Here is a 23,171-nt window from a genome sequence, read left to right as displayed (position 1 = left end):
CCATCGCTCTGCTCAAAGATAAACAGTGTTTGGGGAAAATAACGAGTAAATGATAAAATGATAACTTCATACTGTAACATTTTTAATATGCTGTGCAAACCTACAGAGCAATTAAAGTTTAATGTTAATGGAAGAAGCTAACAAGTGGCTCTTTGAAGACCTCACACAGAGCAGCCGCACGCCTCGTGCCTTTTTATTTAAAGAAGGGCGTAAATCTAACTGTAAACGGCAACCATGCAGCAAATGACTGTAGCATTAGACAGAAGAACTGTATTCTTCACACATCATTAACGGCCATGCGTAGACTGACGAGGAGAGGCTGCAGGCCGAGCTGCCAGTTCTCCAGCTGAGCCATCCTGCAAACATTTTGGCAACAGCGTGCAACATTTTACGTTTAACCTTGGATTTAAGAGCAGAGAGCGTGTGGGGCTGCTGATGGCGGGTTATGAGAAAGAAGGTTTGAGCAGAACAAGCAGACAGGATCTCTGTGGGGGATGGAGAATAGGAATGTAAGTAAATAATAAACTACTTTTGCTTTCTGTTAGCATTCTGCACAAATCCTGGAGTGCATTCTAATAAACTACGTCCTCTTAAAGCAGCCTTAGGGAGCTGTTCAGGGGATGCATAGAAAATCTCTCTAAAGATCCAAAGAACTATTTCAGTACATCAGCAGCCAGTTTCACACTTCCATGCAATAAACGCTCGTTAGTCACCAGCTGAGTGCCTCTAGAAAATGAAAGAATGTAGAGGGAGATTTCAAAGTGACAGTAAACTGAAAACACGCCCACTTCATTCTCTATGGTTCCCACACTGCAGAGGGTTTGCTGAGCACACTTCCTCTCTGACTTCATCGGCTTTATTGGATAACAGCACTGTGGACGGATGGGTTTCTGGGTTTGTTCACTCCTACATTTAAATGCTTTTTATTTAACCAGAAAAGTGTCCTGGTAAAATACAGGTACACTGCAAAAAATGTAAATCTGCATAATATCCTAATATAAGTGCACTTTTTCTTAAATTAAGGAGGAAAGTGAGACATTTTGCAAATGGAACAAGACAATTAACATTTAAAATAAGAAAAATACAATTGCATTGTCTTGTTTCAAGTGCATATTATCTAATTATCTTATTCTAAGAGTGAAAATACTCATCCTATTGGCAAACTGTCTCATTTACCTACTCAAATTAAGGAAAATACAATTAATTTAAGACATTTTTACTGATTTCTAGATCGTTTTTCTAGTTTACTTTACATCCCAGAACCCAACAGAGGATGTTTTTTCTTTTCACCATGATGGAATCTAGGATGCATTCCTTTACTTAACCCTTTAAAGCCCGATCCAAGAATAAAACAAAACAGAAAATTACTTTTTTTTGGTTTGAAGTCCTTATTTGGCCTTTTAACAAAATATGTAAAAAGAAAAAACAGAAATACATTTTTGATATTAATAATTTATTACTATGCGATAAGTCAAGATTATTTTTTGTGTAGTCTTCTACTGGCTGTTATCAGGTATATCTGATTGTGTACAATAGGATTTTGAGCAAAGTTTTTACCATTAAATTATGCAAAAGGTGTCAGACGCAAAACATTTCAGAAACCGTATGTATCAAATATGATACATGTGGCATTACAGGGTTAAAGTAAGATAATTAGATAATATGCACTTAAAACAAGACAATGCAATTGTATTTTTCTTATTTTAAATGGTAATTGTCTTGTTCTATTGGCAAATGTCTCTTTTACCTCCTTAATCCAAGATCAAATGCACTTATTTTAAGAAAAAATGACATATAGATTTAGATATTTTTTCCAGTGTTCAACCATTCAACCAGTTTGTGCCTCTGATGACCCGATCCCGGCTTCATGCTCCCTGGCTCTGCTCCCTCCTCTCAACCAGACCATTCAGGATCTCACACAAGCTGGAGATTTCTCACTGAGTCAGGACTTCTCTTTGAACACGCCAGCTGTCCACAGAGGCTAACAGTAACCAAGTTGTACTTTAGCAAAAGCAAAAACCAGTTTGAAACGTGCCACAGCAATTATTTCTCTCTTCCGGCAGAAATTGAGGGGATTCTGGGACCAGAGCACGGTCAGAGCTCACATTCACACTTTTCTCACGACTAAACACTTTTCTGAAACCTGCAAACAAAAACACACTGAAATTATCACTATTTAAATCCACAAGGTATTAATCAATTCATTAGATGAAGATATTCTCTGATGCACTCCACACCAAAGCAATGCATGTTTGATATACAAAAGCCCAATGAAGGGTAGGGTCGGTTTTACACAGGAGTGTGAATACTCCTGGGTTCCCTCTGAGAGCTAGTGTTGGAGAGAACAAAAAGACAAAAAATGTGAACCACCTGGACAATTCTACCTCTTTCCCACTGGCTGATAAACTGGTTTAAACCTGGAAACAATGAGTGGCAGTGGGAACAGCTCAATGACACGTGTCTACCCAGGTCAAACGACTCGAGAAGCGACCCGCGTTAAAATCACCTCAGATCTCATCGGCATGCTGTGGAAACACCAGAGCCGGGTCGACCCTCTAAATTACGTGATACCATTGAACGCAACGTATGGACGTCAACACAACGCGCCAGTCGCTTCCGATCTGACAAGCAGAAACAACTCTGTTTACATTTGGTAAACATGGAGGAGCTATATATATAAATAAGTAAACATTTGTTAAATTAAGTTTATTGACCCTTAATTTGAATAGGTAAATAAGATGATTTGCCAATGGAATGAGATTTTTTTTAGATTTTATAATATGCACTTAAAATAAGACAATGCAATTGCTTATTTCTTATTTTAAACGTAAATTGTCTTGTTTCATTGGCAAAGTGTCTCTTACCTCATCGATTCAAGACAAAAACTACTTATTTTATGGTTATAAGATAAGTTATTTTTCGCAGCATTGGTAAAAAGGGATTTAGACAGATAGAGAGAAACAATAAAGCACACTGACAGCGCCCTGGCTTCCTGACATGTTGCTCTCCATTGTTTTCTTCCCTGAATTCTGTCCCACTAATGACATCTTCAGCGCTAACAAAGCGCCATGACGTCACCAGACACACAGCGGCAGGGGTGGGGGGTGTTGGGGTGTCAGAGGCCACACAGCTTTCCAGTAGGGGGTTAGACTCAGCGTTTCAGTCAAATGGGAAAAAAGCCAAAAGCCAATTGTTAGTGGAGCGACCCAGTTTTAAAAAATCTGTATTTTCATTGGGGAAGCGGCTACAGAAACAAGAGGCTCCTGGTTCAGACCATGCTGGGGTTCAAACACTGCAACTATTTACAGGTTCACCAACAGGCGTGGAAAAGACAACGCAACAGAATGCAGAGAGACGCCTTTCACTTGTGGGCTTCAAGTTGGTTCATGCTTGATGAATCTGTCATTTTAACATAAGCATTTCTACGCTATAGAGTGAAAGTTGGTCTGTTTTGGGATGCCAGCATAGAAGCCTTTGTGTAAATTGAAACAAGGAAAAAAAATGTTTGCAAATTAAATAAAAGAAAATAACAAAACTTTGAAAATTTCTAAATCAAAGAAGTGTTTAGAGTAATTCTGCTTTTTTTCTCTCAGATTTTATCAATAAAAAATTTTTTTTTCATATCTTATTTTTTTTATTTTTTTTATTTTAGAATTTGAAATATCATTTCTTAAATTTTTTTCCAGAATAATTTTATGACAAAGTTGCATTTTCTATATCACATTCTCTCCTCTTCTGAGAGAGGCTTTTTCTCAGGTGTGAGCAGTGAAGAGGCATTTCTATTGGTCTGCATGCAAGTTAGCAACGTTTTATTGGTTAAGACTGAGCATTTGTATTCTAGCCTCGTGAGACCATCCTGATCTCGCGAGTTTTCAAGATTTTACTCGCAAATCAGTCTGGAGACTCTCCGTTGAAGAAAATTTGGAGCCGTTCACCAAACGAACGTCCAATCAGTGCTGGCTTTGAGGCGGGTTGAGGTGTGACGCAACGAGAAGCGCGACAGTTCAGTCTAAAGAACATGGCGGCTTCAGCCGATGAAACTAGCGTTAGCGTGGCTATCGAGCAAGTTTTATCGGAATTACAGAGTATTTCTTCACTGAAAGAAGAGCAAAACACTGCTCTGGAGGCTTTTCTCAGAGGAAAAGATGTTTTTGCTCTTCTCCCGACTGGTTTCGGCAAGAGTTTGATCTATCAATTGGCTCCTCTTCGTCGTCGCTCTGTTACGTCATATGCTTCGTTGATCTGATTGGTTTATTTGGCCCGTCTATCACCAACATAGGCCAATCAGCTAACCAGTATTATTTACTTCTACGGAAGGTTTCCAGATGGATATGCGGAGCAAATCCATCTGGCGGAGTCAGGTTATTTGTATTCAGCTTGGAGTAAAAAACTGAAATTTCAGAAGATAAAATTTGCAAATATCATATCTGTAAGAAAAAAAATAAGATAAAGTTTGAAATAATAAAATAAAAATAGATGAACAAAAATTAAAAAAAAAAAAAGCAGGAAAACAGCAGGTATTCTGAAAAATGTTTGGTTAAAAGGATTTCCATTCATTTTATTTTATATTTATAAAAAGTTATTCTTTCCTTTCAACAATAATGGAACAAAATTTTACTCCATAATCTGCATGACTTCCAGCTGGCATGGATTTCCTCATATTTGCTGATATAAAAATCAGCAAATATCTTTGGCTCATAAATTCTCTTAACTCTTAGGAAGTAACTACTGTTCCTTTGGATGATGCGACGAGGCACTAGAAATGTTGGAAATCTGTTCGCTGTGTTTTCTGCTTCCATCTATCTGTGGATGTTTTAGTCTGAACTTTGAGCCTCCAAGAGTCAAACGGAAAACTGCAAACAGTGGAGAATAAAATGCTGCTTATGACATTAGTAAAAAAAGAGAATCCTCTGATCCATTCCTTTATTCCATTATCACCATCAGCTTTGTTTTAATAAAAGCCTGTTTTCTCATCTCAGATTGGGACATTAGCATTTAAAAAAAGACTCCTTTCTATAACTTACCAAAGAAGAGACAGTTCCACTGGATAGAAAAAATATATATTTTCTATTATGCAAATCTATTAATCTGTTTTTTTTTTTTTTTTTTGATTAATCAAATAATTATCGGAAAGACAAAGGGTTCTTGAAGAGGATTTGTTACAAAATTAAACCAGGTGAAACTAAAACTGGAGTTCAATTCAGTTTATTTCTATAGCGCCTGTCATCTCAGTTTAACCCGATCATCCAGTCAAATTGATTCAAAGTTTTCTAAGGAAAACCAGTTGATTGCATCGAATCATTGACTCGAAGGCAATCCCTCACACTAAGCATGCTTGTAGCGACAGTGGAGAGGAAGAACTCTGTTTTAACAGGAAGAAACCTCCAGCAGAACCAGGCTCAGTGTGAGCGGCCATCTGCTGAGGCCGACTGGGGTTCAAGGAGACAGAAGCAGAGATACAAGAAGCAGCTGTAAAAGGCGGCTCCGTCCAGGAAACACACAGCCAGGCAGACGAGCTCTGAGCCAACTCCCTGTCAGAGGATCAGGTTAAATATTTGTTTACAATCTTGGTATTATTACTGCTCTAAGTGGGTCGCCCTGTGAGCTAAAGGCATGTTTTACAGTCTCTGTACTCCAGTTAACAATGAATTAATTACTAAATTAGTTGAGGATTATTTTAATGATCAATTAATCTGATTAATCTGATTAATTGTTTCAGCCTCAGTTGAGTTTTGTCTCTGTTCTTTAACACTCCTTCAAAGAGAAATCCAGAAGAACAATCATCTGCAGCACACTGGACACCAAACATTTAAACTATAAAGCTCCAGGAATTTTAAACCACTGATCAGTCATAAAATCCAAATAAGGAGACATTAGCTCTGAGAGCAGCTCTGAGAGTAAAACCCAGAAACCACCAACTTTAGATGAATTGGCAGCATTTCTTTGGCCTCATAATGATGTTTCCAATTATCCTTTCTTATCTGTAGAAGATAGAAATTGCACTGCCAGACAGTTCTGCCAAGTGAGCAAAGCGCCTCTTGTTAAAAACTTAAAAAGACAGCTAAGCTCCAGTGTGCAGAGGCCTTGTTCTTTTACCAGGGAGGTTAATGGGGGGCCTCATCTGAGCCCCTGTGGATCGATGCTGAGCTGCTCCTGCTTCAGTCTGATCCCGCCTCTGAAAACCATGTGGGAACAAGTTATTTGTAGTATGTGACCAAGCTAACCACTGGCTAGAAATAAAACTAGCAACACTTTAGCTAACAGTGGGTCTATGCAGCGACAAGAGGGCTTCACTGACTGCTATTAACTAATCAGGCATGGCAGCCATGTTGGAGGTCAGGATCCTGTTCCATCTGTAACTTAGGCATGGCAGCCATGTTGGAGGTCAGGATCCTGTTCCATCTGTAACTTAGGCACGGCAGCCATGTTGGAGGTCAGGATCCTGTTCCATCTGTAACTTAGGCACGGCAGCCATGTTGGAGGTCAGGATCCTGTTCCATCTGTAACTTAGGCACGGCAGCCATGTTGGAGGTCAGGATCCTGTTCCATCTGTAACTTAGGCACGGCAGCCATGTTCGAGGTCAGGATCCTGTTCCATCTGTAACTTAGGCATGGCAGCCATGTTGGAGGTCAGGATCCTGTTCCATCTGTAACTTAGGCATGGCGGCCATGTTGGAGGTCAGGATCCTGTTCCATCTGTAACTTAGGCATGGCGGCCATGTTGGAGGTCAGGATCCTGTTTCATCTGTAACTTAGGCATGGCAGCCATGTTGGAGGTCAGGATCCTGTTCCATCTGTAACTTAGGCATGGCGGCCATGTTGGAGGTCAGGATCCTGTTTCATCTGTAACTTAGGCATGGCAGCCATGTTGGAGGTCAGGATCCTGTTCCATCTGTAACTTAGGCATGGCAGCCATGTTGGAGGTCAGGATCCTGTTCCATCTGTAACTTAGGCATGGCGGCCATGTTGGAGGTCAGGATCCTGTTCCATCCGTAACTTAGGCATGGCGGCCATGTTGGAGGTCAGGATCACGCTCCATCAGTAACTTAGAGATTCTGAGTAACATGAACATGCACCAAGGCGGCTTTTAGATTTCTTACATTTTTATTCCTATGTAAAATATCCCAGCAGTTTACAATGAATCAGAATTCTGTGACCCATTTCCAGATCTTGGAAAGCTTTAAGCCAGGGTGACCAGACGTCCCTGATTCAGGGGATAGTCTCCTTTTGGACCGCCTGTCCCTGGAAATGTCCCCGATTTGGCTGCTTTAAGAACGAGGCGGGAAATGTTGTGTGTAGACTGTTATAAAGTAAGTATTTTGTACTGCCGTTAACATTAAGATGATTAAAAGAGTGCACCGCTTGTTTAACCTGCTGCTGTGAAGCAGGATTCTCCACCATGAACAGAATCAAAAATAAATATGGATCCAGGCTCAAAATGAGCTCCTTGATATGTGCTTTAGAATGGCTTAGTCTCCATTCAAACCAGGTTTAAAGCCTTGCAGGGCAGCATAAAGCCCACTGCTCTCATTAAGACAGAACAAACAAAGTATTTAATCAGATGAGATAATCATATTACGTTTTCCTGTTTTTACATTTGAATGTTTTGGGAAGTGATTTTGATTAATGTCTCTGTTTTAGAATAGTGTAATGCTGATAAAAGAGGAGAGGGAAAGAAAATAGGAAGACAGATAGAAAGAAGACTGAATAAGAGAGAAAACTGGAAAAGTAATGGGAAGATCAGTTGAAGAGAAGGAAGAAAAATATTTATAGAAGAGTAAAACAGAAAGCAGATAGAAGTCAGAAGAGGGCTGAAAAGAAAAGAATGTAGAGAGAGAAGAAGAAGACAGAGAAGAGTGAATGGACCAGATGCTTGTATTTACTTTTTGGGTTTTTCTTTTCCTCATGTCTCTCTCCCCTTATGGAGAGGCAGAGCTCTTAAGGCCCTAAAAATCAGAAAGCCCTACTAACTACTCTTGACCCCTTCACTCACCCTCCAACCAGAGACACAGTTCAAATTCTTTATAAAAACATCGATTTAATCATTTTTTTAATCTTAAGAAAATACTACCAGTGTTAGGAGACACATTCCTGGCTTTTACACTGGATTTTTGTTGTTTAAATATAAATACACTTGTGAAATAAATGAAACCGCTACCGTCCCCATTTCCTAATTTGTACTTTTTTCTATCTATGAGCTGGAAATGTCCCCAGATTTGAATTCAGGAATCTAGTGACCTTTCTTTAAGCTGTCAGAACCAAATTTAACCAAATTCCATTTCTCTATAGCATTGTTACACAGTTTTTGAATATGAAAGACGACCATATTTATTTATTTTTTTTGGTAATACACAGTAAATATTGTATCAAACGTTTAGGTCCACATCGTCCATGTAAACATGACCTTATGGCAGAGAACATGTGAACTTTTTTTCCCCAGGAAATGCAAACAATGTCGTCCCCAGTGACAGAAAAACGATGGTAAGGATGACGACATCTTGGAACCTTTGCTTCCTCTGACTCAGTAGAACAATATGAGCAGGTCAGGAAAACAGCCTGCCAGTATGCAGCATGCAGTCAAACAGGACCGTCTCCCTCCCTCCCTCCCTTCCTACCTCCCTCAGGCTGCTAGTGTGTCCATGAACAGTTGGGCTGTTTGTCTGCTCTGCCCTGGATCAGACGGCCTTAGTCACCTGTCTGCATACTAACTACTGTAACTCCAACATTTCAACACAACAAGGTGAGAGAAACGAGCCAACCAATCACAGCAGAGGGGAGTAAGAGATCTCTCACTTCCACAGCTTTATGGAATATTTCAATTCCTGAGAGGATTTTATTCCATGAACAACTGAGAAAACATGTTGGCACTGATAAAAAAACGCATTCACAGGAAGCAAAGAGAAAGGCTTCAACATTTTCCACAAGCATTGCCATGCTGGGCCTGGGTGTGCCAATCCTCTGAAACCACATGAAAGGTTCAGAGGGAGTCTAAATGAGCGGGGAGGTCTGCCGTCTTCTGTTTATGGTTAGAACAGTCAAGGGAAGGGGTGTTAGTAACGCGGCAGCCTGTTTCCACACAGAGAAACATCTTCAGCCAAACAGCTGGAGGAACATCAAGTAGATGGAGGCATGCTGCTGCTGCTGCTGCTGCTCTGTCTGGGGGCGTGTCTCCCCCCCAGGCCTGGACCAAGCAGAACAGAGACACGTCTCAGATGTCGCAACACGACCTGAAGATCTGCTGGATCAGCACTAAGTCAGAGCAGTAGCCCAACAACAAACCTTTGGGTGGACAAACATGCTTTGTGGGAGCCCTCTAGCAAAGCATTTTGGGATTTGTTGTGACAGCGGCCTGTTGTTGGGTAGTGTGAGCAGCAACAAATAACAAAGATGGGGCATGCAACGTGCAGGGAGGCGGAGTTAGGTGACCAACATGGGGCTTAAAGTAGTGATCATCTGTCTGTTAACCGAGTTCACTATAAAGTTCACTATTTAGGCCCCGTCCACACGAAGTCAAACCCTGGCCTAAACGCACAGATTTTTCACCAAACCAGCCTCTCATCCACACGAAGCCGGCGTTTCGGGGGTCTGTAAACGATCTTTTTTTTATTCAGCCTTCAGAGTGGGAAGATTTTGAAACGCCGTTTTCACGTTTCCATCTTTAAGCTCTAACCGCATTTTTTTTTTTACACGCATGCGTCATAGCGTCGCCTCTAAACACGCATGCCCGACACAGTATCACAACAACAATGGCGCCGTACTGTGTTGAATGGTTGCTGCTAATGCTACTCACCCTGCTGTCGGGCTTACAACAGAATCTTCTTCTTCTGGAATATCTCCAGGAAGAACAGAGCTATATCGACCACATAGTTCAGCACCTGAATTTGACAGAACCACGAAAATGGACCCGCAGGGCAACCATGTATAAATATTAGTGCGCATGCCCAACATTTCGTCGCCTATTTTTGCTTTGGCACCACAGCGCCACTTACAGGCCTGGCATACATTTTGCAGCATTTTCATGCATTCGTGTGGACGATCACATTTATTTTACGTCTCCGTCTTTACGACAAACGTTCTGGAAAATATTAGCGTTTCGTGTTCGTTTTGACGTCGTGTGGACGGGCCCTTAGTCCCCGCTCTATATAGTGATGGAGGGATTTAGGGGTTAGGGCGGATGGTCGGACACAGCCCTGGTGTTAGCAAGTTGCTCTAAAGTTAGCAGGGTGTGTTAATGTTAGCACCCTTCCAGGAATAACGGGGGAAGACATGGGCGGTTCTAGATGGGGGGCCAACCGGGGTCAGGGCCCCTATAGGTCATATCCTGGCCCCTGTACTGAAGACATAATGCTAAAAGAAGTTCGAATGATGATCTACAGTGGAGCAGACATGGTTTCTGATGGGTCCTTTGGATCTATTTCATGTTTTTTCTTTAAAAAAATTCTGTTTTACTAATTATTTAAAGACAATAAGGTGAAAGCTTCAGTCGTATTGTGATAGGATCCCAGTTTTTACCTGCTAAAGTTTTTTTTTCAACAAATAAAAAAATACTCTGTATTGATCAGTTTTTAATTTTATAGAAAACTGTAATTTTAACTGTTAAAAATATGCAAAATTCCTTAATTCTGAAAGTTTGTTGACCTAATATTACAAATACTAGCTTTATTTGATCTTTATGATATTTATTTAGCTACATTTTTTTGAGTTGCTTTTCTGCTATGCTAAGGGATTTTAATTTTTATTTTAACAATAATCCAACAAAACATTTTCAAGCCAAAAATAAATATTTTCAGTTGGAAGACATACAATTTTAATTAAACCTAACTGAATGGAAATTTCACTTAATGCATTTCTTTTAATGTATTTTGAATCCCTTGCCATTTTTTTGCTTCATGCTTTTCTGTGTATGAAATCACACTGCCCCCCCTCCCTTTGGGCCCCTGGAACATTTGGTCTAGAAGCACCACTGGGGGAAGGCGACCAACCATCGGGGCGTTTCTGGTTGAACAGAGAGCCCACAGCAGGTTTTAACTGAAACACCTTTTAATGGCAAAATGTCAGATTTCTGGCTGATGACAGTCTGGGAACATTAAAGGAAAAGTTCGGTCAGCAATGAATAAATAAATAATGGATCATTATTTCTAAAACTAATATGTTTGCAGTGATTTAATTAACTTAGCGTTAATCTGTAAAAAAAATAATAATACATTTCATCGCGATCACTGAGTCTGGGAGCGGCCATTTTTGCAACCCCCAATTTTTGCAATATAGTAACCCCTCCCTCCTGCCATCTTCCAGCAGTGACGTCACGGTGCGGTAAGCCTAGCGCCATTCTCCCCGCTTTACAGGCAGAATCAATGGGAACTACTAGACACATCTGCAACCAACAACAATTATTGAAGATTTCCAGAGGACTTCACCATTGAAATTCACCAGAGCTATAGTGAAACTGACAATGCCCACGTGCATGGCAGCTGGATGTTGGAACACATCGGGGAAAAGTGAAAAAAATTTTTGTTATTTCCCCTTTCTGATTCCTGATCCTCCACGGACAGATTTGTAGTTGGATTGCCAACTTGAAGAGGGAGGATTTGCCATCGAACTTCTGGCCAGAGAAAAAACCCGTAATATGTAGCCAACATTTGGAAGAAGAATGTTTTCAAGATGACTTGGATAATAGCGCGTTGTGACAAACACCAGATACAGCACTGGGACTTGATCAACAACCGATACCGCACCGTGACGTCACAAACCAGTAGGTGGCAGTAGTGTTCTTTGACAAACATGGATGCCTCCAGTTAAGCACATTCAAATGAAAATTACTCTTAATAAAAAAACACATATAATTTATTAAACACTATATAATAATTTCATATTTAAAGTACTTTAAGAAGTTTGTATTCTGAATCTGAACAAACTTTTCCTTTAAGGCTGACACATGGTGGTGGCAGCATCATGCTGTGGAGAGCAGCAGAGGTACATCCAGGACAATCCTGGTAGAGGCTAAAGAAAAGCTGTATGGATTAAGAAAATGTGAGTATTAGCAATACGATACGTGTCGCAGTACGATATTATCCCGATATTGCAATATCACTATTTGTTGCGATATTGTTCCCAGTTATATAGATAAATAAGCAAAAGCCATATAAGCTCATCAAAATCCATGTTGTTTGGGGTTTGAGTCAGTCCAGTCTCCATAGAGCTAACTCCCAGCGGCGGGTGCAGAGGCAGTCCATCTTCCCTCACTGTTTTAGGCAGAATTTGTTTTTCGAAATTGATACTAGAAATAGGCCAAAAATCACGATATATGGCAATATTTATTTTTTTCCCCCACCCCTAATTCAGAGCTGCAAATGTTGTTTCTAGATAAGACATCTTCATTTGTAATCAATTTATATGCAGAAAAGTTTTCATTAAACAACAGATTTCTTGAAAAAATAAAAGATAAAACTTTCTTCTTGGACAGGGATCTGCAACCTGTGGCTCTGGAGCTACAAAGGCTTCTGTGGAAGCAGCCAGTGATGGAGCAGGTGGAGCTAAAAACATGATTTATCTCAATCAACAACCCACCTGTTGTCAAGGTGAAAGACATTTAGAACAACATTTTGGTCTAAACTGACACCGTGCCTGTGATGAGAAGGTTTGTTTCCCAGGAAGTTTCCATTAAAGACACAAAAAATGGTTCTATAATTCAAAAGGAACACGCACAAAAAAAAATGAATAACTAAAGAGAAGCGGCAAAACACGAGGCATTTGTCTCTAAACTATAAAAGAGGACTAGAGCTCAGTACCAAGCGGTACCAGCTCTGCACCAAGCGGTATCAGTACCAAGCGGTACCAGTTCAGTACAAAGCGGTACCAGTTCCATACCAAGCGGTACGGGCTCAGTACCAAGCGGTACCAGTTCAGTACCAGGCGGTACCAGCTCAGTACCAAGCGGTACCAGTTCTCCTCCAAGCGATACCAGCTCAGTACCAAGTGGTACCAGCTCAGCATGGAGCAGTATCAGCTCAGTGCCCAGCGGTACCAGCTCTGCACCAAGCGGTACCAGCTCAGTACCAGGCGGTACCATTTAGGTACCAAGCAGTACCAGTTCAGTACCAAGCAGTACCAGCTCAGTACCAAGCGGTACCAGCTCTGCACCAAGCGGTACCAGCTCAGTACTAAGCGGTACCAGTTCAGTACCAAGCGGTACCATTTAGGTGCCAAACGTTACCAGTTCAGTACCAGGCGGTACCAGCTCAGTACTAAGCGGTACCAGCTCAGTACCAAGCGGTACCATTTAGGTACCAAGCGTTACCAGTTCAGTACCAAGTGGTACCAGTTCAGTACCAAGCGGCACCAGTTCTCCTCCAAGCGATACCAGCTCAGTACCAGGCGGTCCCGGTTCTCCTCCAAGCGGTACCAGTTCAGCATGGAGCAGTATCAGCTCAGTATCCAGCGGTGGTGGCTCAGTGGACTCAGGCTCTGGCGGTGACAGGTTTCTGGACCAGAACTCTTTCTCAGCCATAACAGAACCTCTGAGCGGTTAGCTTCAAAAGGTTTACTGGGAAATGTGGAAGGAGAACTCTTGACCTGTTTCAATGGACAGCACCGACTCAGAACCTGCTTTTCTGTTCCAGTCATCTAACGGTTGAGCCTCGGTTCTGATCCGAATCAGCTGATCCAGTCATTAAAAATCAAGGCAATGCTTTGATTGATTCACTTTTAGCTTTCTACATTTAGACTTTCATAAAGCAAAGAGTCTGAGTAAGAAAACCCACATTTCTGTCATTGGTTGAGTTACAGACTGACTAAACAAGGTGCCTTAGTGGCTCCTAATAGAGACTGACTCATAACTTCTGATTCAGAGAATAAAGGAAGGAGTGTTTCACTTCTGAAACAGATGATGAGTTCAGGCTTTTCAGAATGACCAAAGATCTTCCTTATGTCAGATCAGATCAGCAATCCTCTCATTTAAGGTCAAAACATCCTCAACATCAGCATCATGTCTCCTGGAAAATCAGCATTATGCCTCCTGGTATAAGTTCTACCTTAAGTTGAGTCAATCAGTCGGACCTCTGCTACCTAAAAACCTCTGTTCTTTAGGGTGGATATATTAGTCAATGACTGATCTGAGCTGCTGTAGGAGCCGTCTGTTGGTAACCGCTTCCTCTCTGTCACACTGACAGTGTTTTAAACCACGCGCCTCATTGCGGCGGTCTGATCTGGTTCTGTTTACATCACAATCTGTGGTTGATGCCAGACTCATACAGACAATACAGACTCATGTTGTTACATGAGGAGTCGTGGAAGTGGGTTCAAAAAAGGTCATCATGTTAAAACTGAGCCCAGCTATTAGCTACATTGGAGATAAAATAAAGTATTTTTCAGGTTAACATTCATCTCTTGGTGCGTATGGATGTTCCATTTAGACTTTTCTAATACTGAGGGTCGGATCCGCTGCAGGTACCAGATCTACCCGAGCCCTGCACACACCAGTGACCTTACACTATATGATTGGATGAACGTTACCACTTGATTTAAAACACTGTGGTTGCCTGGACAACGATTATAAATATGCAGCATCCGTGTGCTGAGTGGGGAGCATCTGTAGCGTTAAAGTGTCAAATGATGATGAAGTTTTACCTGATTGATGACAAAACTGATCTGTTGGTACTTTGTTTATGGTGAACAAAGTACCAAAGCTCTTCTTCATATCATGGTTAGACCATGGTATAAAGGGGGAGAGCTGGGTAGTGCTGTGTATGGGTATATGGCTTATACCAACTTCTAAAACCCCCATGATACGCACAATTAAGGAGAATCTTAAAGCCAAATTTCCTATTTTTTTCCCAGGCTAGTGAAGGCATCACCTTCACTACTCTGCTTCTAATTGCTAGCACTCACTGCACTCCATATTATGCTACACTAGTTTTAACTTTATATCAACAACAACCTTTTATTTTCTAATATTAGTAGTAGTATAACTGTTTTATTTGTCTATAATCTAAATTAAATTTTTAAGATCTTCGCATCCTCAGATCTTAATAAGCAGAGTGTTTGTGTCACCGTGGTAAATGGCAGATCTCAGTGTGTCTCTGTGGTAAATGGCAGATCTCAGTCAGTCTTAGAAGGCAGTTCTTTCCTTCAAGACTGAGAATGATCATTTTCTACCTTCGGCTACTTTAGATCACAGATGAAATTTAAAATAATAGCATTTAAAGGTAATATGTTAAGACTCCAGAGGAGATCTGATTCTTAAGAAACGATTGCATATGAGGATGTCATAAGAAAACGGGCCCCCGAGCAGATCTGGTACCTACACCGTCACTGAGTATATGGAAAGACATTTGCTCCAATATCAATAAAAGCAAAATATAAATAAATAAATAAAAGATAATAAAGAATAATAATAATCAGGATTGAACCAGTTGAACATTTTGTTTCACTTTGTAAGGCACAGAGACAAGATTAAGAAATCTGCACAGATTCGGATCTGCTCATATGTAGCAGGAGCCTCTGCAAACACTCTGCAGTGAGACATAAAAATATCAGACCAGAGATCAAAAGACCTGAGCTTAACTGTTACTAGTGGTGTAGTGCGGGGTATACGTGGGTACACCCACTTCTAAAACCCCCGTGATCCGCACAATTAAGCCAAATTTCCCATTTTTTTCCTAGGCTGGTGAAGGCATCACCTTCCCTACTTTGCTCCTAATTGGCTAGTACTCACTGGCTTTAGTGATTATATCGTGTAACTGTAGGCATGACGATTTCATAATCCTTCCTACCTGAGATCAGATAGCAGAAATTACACATCTAAATCTAGATCAGTCATTTTTTCTTAAAATAAGTGCACTTGTTGAGGCGGTAAAAGAGACATTTTGCCAATGGAACAAGGCAGTTTAAACTTCAAATAAGAAAACACAATTTTATTGTCTTATTTTAACTGCATGTTATCTCATTTACCTACTCAACTTAAGGGTATATACACTAAATTTAAGACATTTTTACTTATTTCTAGATAGTTTTTCCAGCGTAGATGACATTAAGTAAATACTATAAAGGAATGTTTAGGTAAACATCATAGAGCGGTCTGACATGTCATTGTTTCTGGGCGCATTAAAAAAGAGGGTGAGCATCCCCACTTCTCACCTCACACTACTGCCTGTTACTCTTTGCACAGACAGACCAAATGTTTTCCAGCAGCACCTAGAGCCAAAGTAGTCTCTGGCATGTGCCTTTTAAAAAATGGCATATGCCAGTTGAAAAGTGGCATATGCACATTTTCTCCAGCACATAAACACATTTATAACCACATATATAAACACACATATAAGAGCTTTGGTGAAACCAGCAAAGTTTCACCAAACTCAAGTGACTCAACTCTTTGTTTTCTGTGACAGAGACCTGCATCGGACTCCAAGCAGCTGAATGTGTTTGCTTGTGCCTCTGGCCGGCCCTGCCTCTGGAAGGCAGAATCACAGCCTGTTCTTTAGATTGTAATGTGTCAGAACAGTTGGAGTTTGTTTCTGCTTGTTTGGTAAAAACCCAGAGCGCACCTTGGAAGTTCAAAACTCTCTGAAAAACAGAGAGAAACAGAGAGAGAGAGTCCTATTCCACCCCCTCCCTTTCATTTGTGCGGCTCCCAGGAGCCCAAAGTGGCCCCGCGCGCCGCTGAGCTACTTTAACCCGGAGGAAGGTGCGAGTCTCTCAGGTTCCTAAGGAGCTGAGGTCTGGAGGAGGCCATGGTCTCCTCTGCAGCTCCTGCAGCGGATCGGATCCTCCCTGTCACGAGTTTCAGCGCAGCGCAGTGGTGGAAAAAAAGTTGTGTCGTGGACGTGGAGTGAAAGTTCCACTCAGAAAGAGCCTACCTGTTAGGAGGACGGCCGGCAGCAGGAAGCAGTAGACCAGCCAGACGATCACCTGGAGATCCATGTCAGTCTGTCTGTCTGTGTGCGCTGACAGTCAGCAGCCAGCCCGTCCTCTGGGCTCCATCTAAAGGCGGATCAGTTTACCAGAGCAGCTCCTCGTTCGCGTCCAGCCAGCAGACAGAAACACTCCCAACATGTCTCCAAATGTTCGCTCCTCCGCGCGCCGGGATGGAGCTTTTGTTTTCGGGGCGTTTTCAGCCGCAGACCATGTGCCAACGGCGCATCCGCTGCCCTCTCTGCGCCTCTGAGGAGGAAGGAAAGTTTAGAGCGCGCGGCTCGTGTCGGCAGGCGCGCGCTGAAGGAACTCTGCTCAAAGTGGAAAATGTGATTCACTGGAGCAGCGAGTCTGAGGGGCGTTCATAGAGGAGCTATTCTCTGGTCACCTCCCTGTTTAGCCAAGCCTGTGGAAGCAGCGCCTGGGGCCGCTGAGGCGTGTGTGGTGGTGGTGGGGGGGGGGGGGGGGGGGCTGTCTAACTGTCTCACTGTCTCAATGTCTCAATGCATTGCGCTGAAACATCTGTCCTGATGCCACAATGTGTCTATCACACCTGACGTCAAACAGCTCGACGGCTGTGCGTATAGCGCCCCCTCGTGTCCAGCGACGGTAGCTGACCATTCAGCCAAAAACAAACAATACCCTCAATCAGCCATCCTGACTTATTTCTAGTAGGGGTGTCAATAGTACACACATTAGTTACTTAAGTAGAAGTATAGATACTGCAGTTTAAAAACACTCTGGTAAAAGTTGAAGTATCAACTTGACCTCTTTACTCAAGTAAAAGTGAAAAAGTATGTGCTCCTAAAACAACTTAAAGTATAAAGTAACCTTTAAATAAAAACAGCCAGATGCCACTATATGAATTGAAAGCTCAATTTTTCGACTATTTCTAAAAATTCTTTGAGATAGAGCCAAGGATGAGGGAGGTCTTGTTGGTCTCCGTCTCCCGATACGCTCTCGCCTGTGTCCGACCTTTCAGACATTTCAACATCTTTTTCTGAATCCTCCATTGCAGCATGGCACAGACAATTCACGTTTACAGTTTGAAGAACACCTGCTTGCTTCTGATGATTTAGCTTCACTAGATGTGGATGGAGCCAATGATCTGCATTGGATGGAGCACATGATGTGAAATAAATATTCATAAACATTAAACCGAAGTCAAAAGTAACGAGTAACATTTGTTTTAATAATGTAAGGATTAGAAAGTACAGATACTTGTGTGAAAAAGGAATTAGTAGAAGTCAGAAGTAGGAAGAAAAATAAGTAATGGAGTAAAGTATAGATACCTAAAAAGTGTACTTAAGTACAGTAATGAAGTATTTGTACTTTGTTACTTGACACTTCTGATTTCTATATTTTACTTGCACTTAACATTTTCAGTCCTAAAATTTCACCTTAATATGATGAGTTTGTGGCATTCCAACTTAAATTGTAAGCTATTTCTATAAAATGTAAATTTGGGCACATCAATGCAACCTAATATTTGGAGTTTTAAAGAGTTAAGGGATTCAAAATGAAGATAGGATTTTTGTCACACCTGAGAAGATGCTCAGGGTACACCCTTAATTTTCAGACATTTTTACTTATTTATAAATCATTTTTGCAGTGAACAAGGTAAGTTTAATTCATCAACAACCCCACAGCCTACTAAAAATGTATGTGGAGGAGGGGTAAGGACAGTCCAATCTGTCCTTCCACATACTGTACTAGATTCACTCAATAAAACCTAAGGGGCGGGTTCACTACTCAGTGACTCTGTCCACCATTGTTTACAATGCAGCAGGGAGACGCCAAAAACCAACACTATAAAATAAGGTTCAGATACCCTCGCGTCCCAGCCCAGAACCTCACACCTTAACCTACCTGCTGTGGGACACTGACTACTAGAGGAACAAACATGTCCGAATCAGTACCTACTGACATCCTGCTGACGTTTGTTATTCATCTATGACAATAGAAACTCGGTTTTGCATTCTATGACCCCTTTAAGTATTTAAGTTGAACCACTCTGACGTTTACTACATGGGAGGGGCCCTATCAGACTCCTGCTACCTTTACAACGTCCCCGTCATCTAAAAGCTAGTGACACCAAATGCTATGAAATATAAAGTATTTTAAATTATTGATATTGCATTTACTACAATATTGGGATCATTTTGTAAAAGAGAAAACCATTTAGGATTGAAACGTATTCAGATATGGACATTTTGAATGGAAAAAGCTTTAAAAAAATGCAGAAACAAAAAAGAAGATTAAAAACAGTTGGACTAAAGAAATTACGCTTTACTAATCACTAAAGAATAAATATTTATCTTACACATCTAATATATATATATATATATATATATATATATATATATATATATATATATATATATATATATATATATATATATATATATATATATATATATATATATATATATATATATATACAGGTATATTTTGAAATACTTTACATTTTAATTTAAAATTAAATTACCGGTACTAAAAAAAATTATATATTTTTTATGACTTAATCAGTGTCATTGGGCGTGGGGCGGCGCATCAGCGCCCTCTAGTGGCCCCAGCGGCCACTGTCGTTTTAAAACAACTTACGTTTTCTGCGCGGTTGCTTTGGAAAAGCCACTTTCGTCCGTTTGGCCTCAGACTGTTGTTAATTTCTGTCGAGTAAATATTTCAGAGAGCGCCTTTATGAACTCTGCGTGAATTATGATGAGTTACTCCTCATTTGGAATTTACTGAATATTTTCTGTAAAATAATTTGATTATTTGATGTTTCATGGGGGCTAATCATGGAGGTGATATGAAAATTAGCCTATATTATTTAAACAGTGTTACTAAATATAGCCTAACTTCTAGACTTTATAGTAATCCAGCATTTAAAACCAAACTTTGACGCTAACTGTAAAATAACCTGAATGCTTTTTTCTTTTATCAATTCAAAAATACTTCATCTATCCCAAAGGGAAATTAAACGATACTCCTAAACTCAGCATAAATCTTGATTAGCCTGTAATTCAAATAAACAAAACAAACAAAAAACACATAAGTGGTTGAATAAAAACATGATTTGTTGCAACAGGTTTTAACGGAAACACTGCAGCCAATCAGAATCCAGTATTCACCCATAATAATCAAAAATAATCTACCAAGCCCAAAGGGAGATGAAATGATGACTAAATGGTTAGTGGATTTGACAGTGTTTTGTTGGGCAGTAAGTGTTATCCTATTATTCTAGTGAACAAAAAGTGAAGATTTCACAGTGACAATGTGTTAAAGAAGCAATTTTGTCTTACAGCCTCCCAAAAGGAAAGAAACACGTCAGAAGTGCAAAGAATCTGCTAAACGGTTGCCCGAAAGAGGAATGGTCCAAAGAGCAGGTTAGATTATTGGTTCGAAGCTTAGGTTTGCATAAAATCTGTGTTCATAGTAAAAACTAAGTTGACCCAATCTAAAATCTGTGTCATGATTGGTTACAGAGTAAACCCAATATGCAGAACACACACGGAGGCTGATGAAAAGTTTAACAAGGTTTATTGATACACAAGCACAAGAATATTGCACTGGAACTGGTTCGGGCCTGGGGGCTGGTTCACCGGAGTCTGCAGGGATGACAGTTCAGTTAGCACATGGACTGATGAGTTATGAGTCTTAGAGTTTGCTGAGGAATACCTTGAAGGAGTCCGAGTTTCTCTTTGAGAGAGGAAACTGTTGGGTCCAGAGACTGTTTGTTCAGCAGAGTTCAATAACTGCTTTAGCATCTTACTTCTGACTTTGAGGGCAGACCTTGGTTTGTGTTTCCAGCTCTTAGCCAAGAGCTGCAGGGGAATCCAGAGAAGAGTCTTCAGGTTTGGCTGACGAGGGCAGGCTAGGCAGGTTAAGCTCACCCAGAGCTTCAAGGAGAGACAGGATTCCTGTGAGGCAAAAACAAGGAAGAGTTAGAATCTTATCTCAACTGGAGATAGCAAAGATTCTCAGGTTTACTAGGCTCAGGTCGCTAACCAAACTAGATCAACACTGCGGCGTTGAGGCAAGGTCTGAAGGCAGGTTATATAGCAGTGGATCCTCTGATTATGAGATGCGCCACAGGTGTGTTGGAGGCTCAGCTCAGGAGGACCCATGGCGCACTCTGCTGGAGGAAGGTGGTACAGCTCCAGATCCCAACAGTACCCCCCCCCTCAACGACCGCCTCTTGGCGGTCCCAAGGATGTCGACGGGAGGGAGCGCTCGTAATCCTCTATCAGAGACGGATCGAGGATGTAGGAGCCAGGAACCCATTGGCGATCCTCCGGACCGTAGCCCTCCCAATCGACGAGGTACTGCCATCCGCGACCTCGCCGACGGGAGTCCACGATCCGGCGGACGGTGAAGGCAGGATGTCCATCGACGTCCAGAGTGGGTGGAGGGGAGTCGGATGGAGGGCACAAAGGACTGGTAACAACTGGTTTTATCTGGGAGACATGGAACATTGGATGGATGCGGAGACTCGAAGGAAGGTGCAGGCGCAGGGCAGATCGGTTTATAACCTGGGCAATCTTGAGGGGAATGTCCCGAGTGGTAAGCCATACCTCCTGACCATTGACGTACTCTGGGCAGGGCGTCTCTTGGAGTCCGCAAAGCGCTTGGAAGTCGCAGATGAGCGGTTGAGAGTGCCGATGGTGTCCCTCCAGACTCGTTGACAGCGACGGATGTGGTGATTGACAGATTGAACCGAAATCTCTCTCTCGTCTGCTGGAAAAAGAGGAGGCTGATACCCGAGACTAACCTGAAATGGAGATTGACCGGTGGAAGCAGACTTGAGGGAGTTGTGGGCATATTCGATCCATGTGAGGTATTGACTCCAGTCAGTGGGATTGTTGGAGGTCAGACAGCGGAGAGTCGATTCGAGCTGTTGGTTCATTCTCTCTGTCTGACCTTTGGACCGTGGATGATAACCAGAAGTAAGTGATGACTTACAATTCTGCGCAGAAAGCCTTCCAGACTTGGGAGATAAACTGTGGTCCGCGGTCGGAGAGAATTTCCTGGGGTATTCCATGGAGCCGGAAAACATGTTTTACTAGGAGCTGTGCAGTCTGAAAGGCCGTGGGAAGTTTCCTGAGAGGAATCAGATGACATGACTTCGAAAATCGGTCGACGATGGTAAAAATAGTTGACATATCTCTGGAGATTGGGAGACCAGTGACAAAATCGATGGCGATGTGAGACCAGGGACGAGTTGGAACAGGAAGAGGATTCAACAGGCCAGAGGGCGGTTGATGTGAGCTCTTGTTTTTGGCGCATATGGAGCAAGCCAAAACATACTCCTTCACATCCTTGTGCAACGTAGGCCACCAGAAACGTCTAGAAATCAAGGCGATAGTTCGGCTCACCCCCGGGTGAGCGGAAAACTTGGCTGTGTGCATCCATTGAATCAGGCGGGATCTGACAGATGAAGGGACATAGGTTCTGTTAGGAGGACCGTTACCTGGGTCAGGTTCAGAAGCCAGGGCATAGTTTATGAGATCGGAGATCTCCCAGGAAACCACTCCAACAGTACAGGAGGCAGGAAGAAACGGTTCAGGCGTCTCGGATTGATCAACAGAGTATAGACGAGAGAGAGAATCGGGTTTTATGTTCTTGGATCCGGGTCTGTAAGATATAATGGGGTTGAACCGAGAGAAAAACAGAGACCACCTTGACTGACGAGCGTTAGCTTGTTTGACGGCTGGATGTATGCTAGATTTTTGTGATCAGTCCACACTAAGACTGAGTGTTCAGCCCCCTCGAGCCAGTGTCTCCACTCCTCCAGTGCGAGTTTGATGGCCAAAAGTTCTCGGTCCCCAACGTCGTAGTTTTGTTCCGCCGGGGAGAGTCTACGGGAGAAAAATGCACAGGGGTGAATCCTTTGATCAGAGTCGAGTTGTTGGGATAACACGGCACCAACACCAGAGTCAGAGGCGTCCACCTCGAGGATAAACTGCTTGGCAGGATCAGGCTGGATTAACACAGGAGCTCTGGAAAACAAAGTCTTTAATTTATCAAATGCATTTTGTGCTTCTGTAGTCCATTGGAAAGTCTTTTTGACTGAGGTTAGAGTTTTGAGAGGAAGAGCTGTCTGACTATAATTCCTGATGAAGCGACGGTAGAAGTTGGCAAAACCCAGGAATCTCTGCAGCTGTTTTCGGTTCTCAGGTGTCGGCCACTCCAAAACTGCCTTTATCTTTTCTTCGGATGGCTTAACCTGCCCGCCCTCCAGCACAAACCCTAAAAAGGTG

The 23,171-nt window shown here is 41.9% G+C and overlaps 1 protein-coding gene across 2 annotated transcripts in view; it reads right to left on the bottom strand.

Moving 5' to 3' along the window:
- Positions 1-17,321, bottom strand: part of piezo1 (piezo-type mechanosensitive ion channel component 1) — a 97,742-nt gene extending 80,421 nt beyond the window's left edge. The window contains exon 1 of one of the 2 annotated variants that reach the window (XM_038268088.1): positions 16,854-17,321. In XM_038268088.1, coding sequence (XP_038124016.1) covers positions 16,854-16,917 — 64 coding nt within the window. In that variant the 5' untranslated portion in view covers positions 16,918-17,321. The remainder of the gene's footprint in view (positions 1-16,853) is intronic. The other variant, XM_038268087.1, reaches the window with a different exon arrangement.
- Positions 17,322-23,171: the final 5,850 nt, after the last annotated feature.

Source organism: Cyprinodon tularosa, unplaced genomic scaffold, assembly GCF_016077235.1.
Source record: "Cyprinodon tularosa strain WSP-4 unplaced genomic scaffold, ASM1607723v1 ctg692, whole genome shotgun sequence".
In the NCBI taxonomy this organism is placed as follows: Eukaryota; Metazoa; Chordata; class Actinopteri; order Cyprinodontiformes; family Cyprinodontidae; genus Cyprinodon; species Cyprinodon tularosa.
The sequence above is the reverse complement of the archived record's forward strand: the minus strand, read 5'-3'. Positions and strand labels throughout refer to the sequence as shown.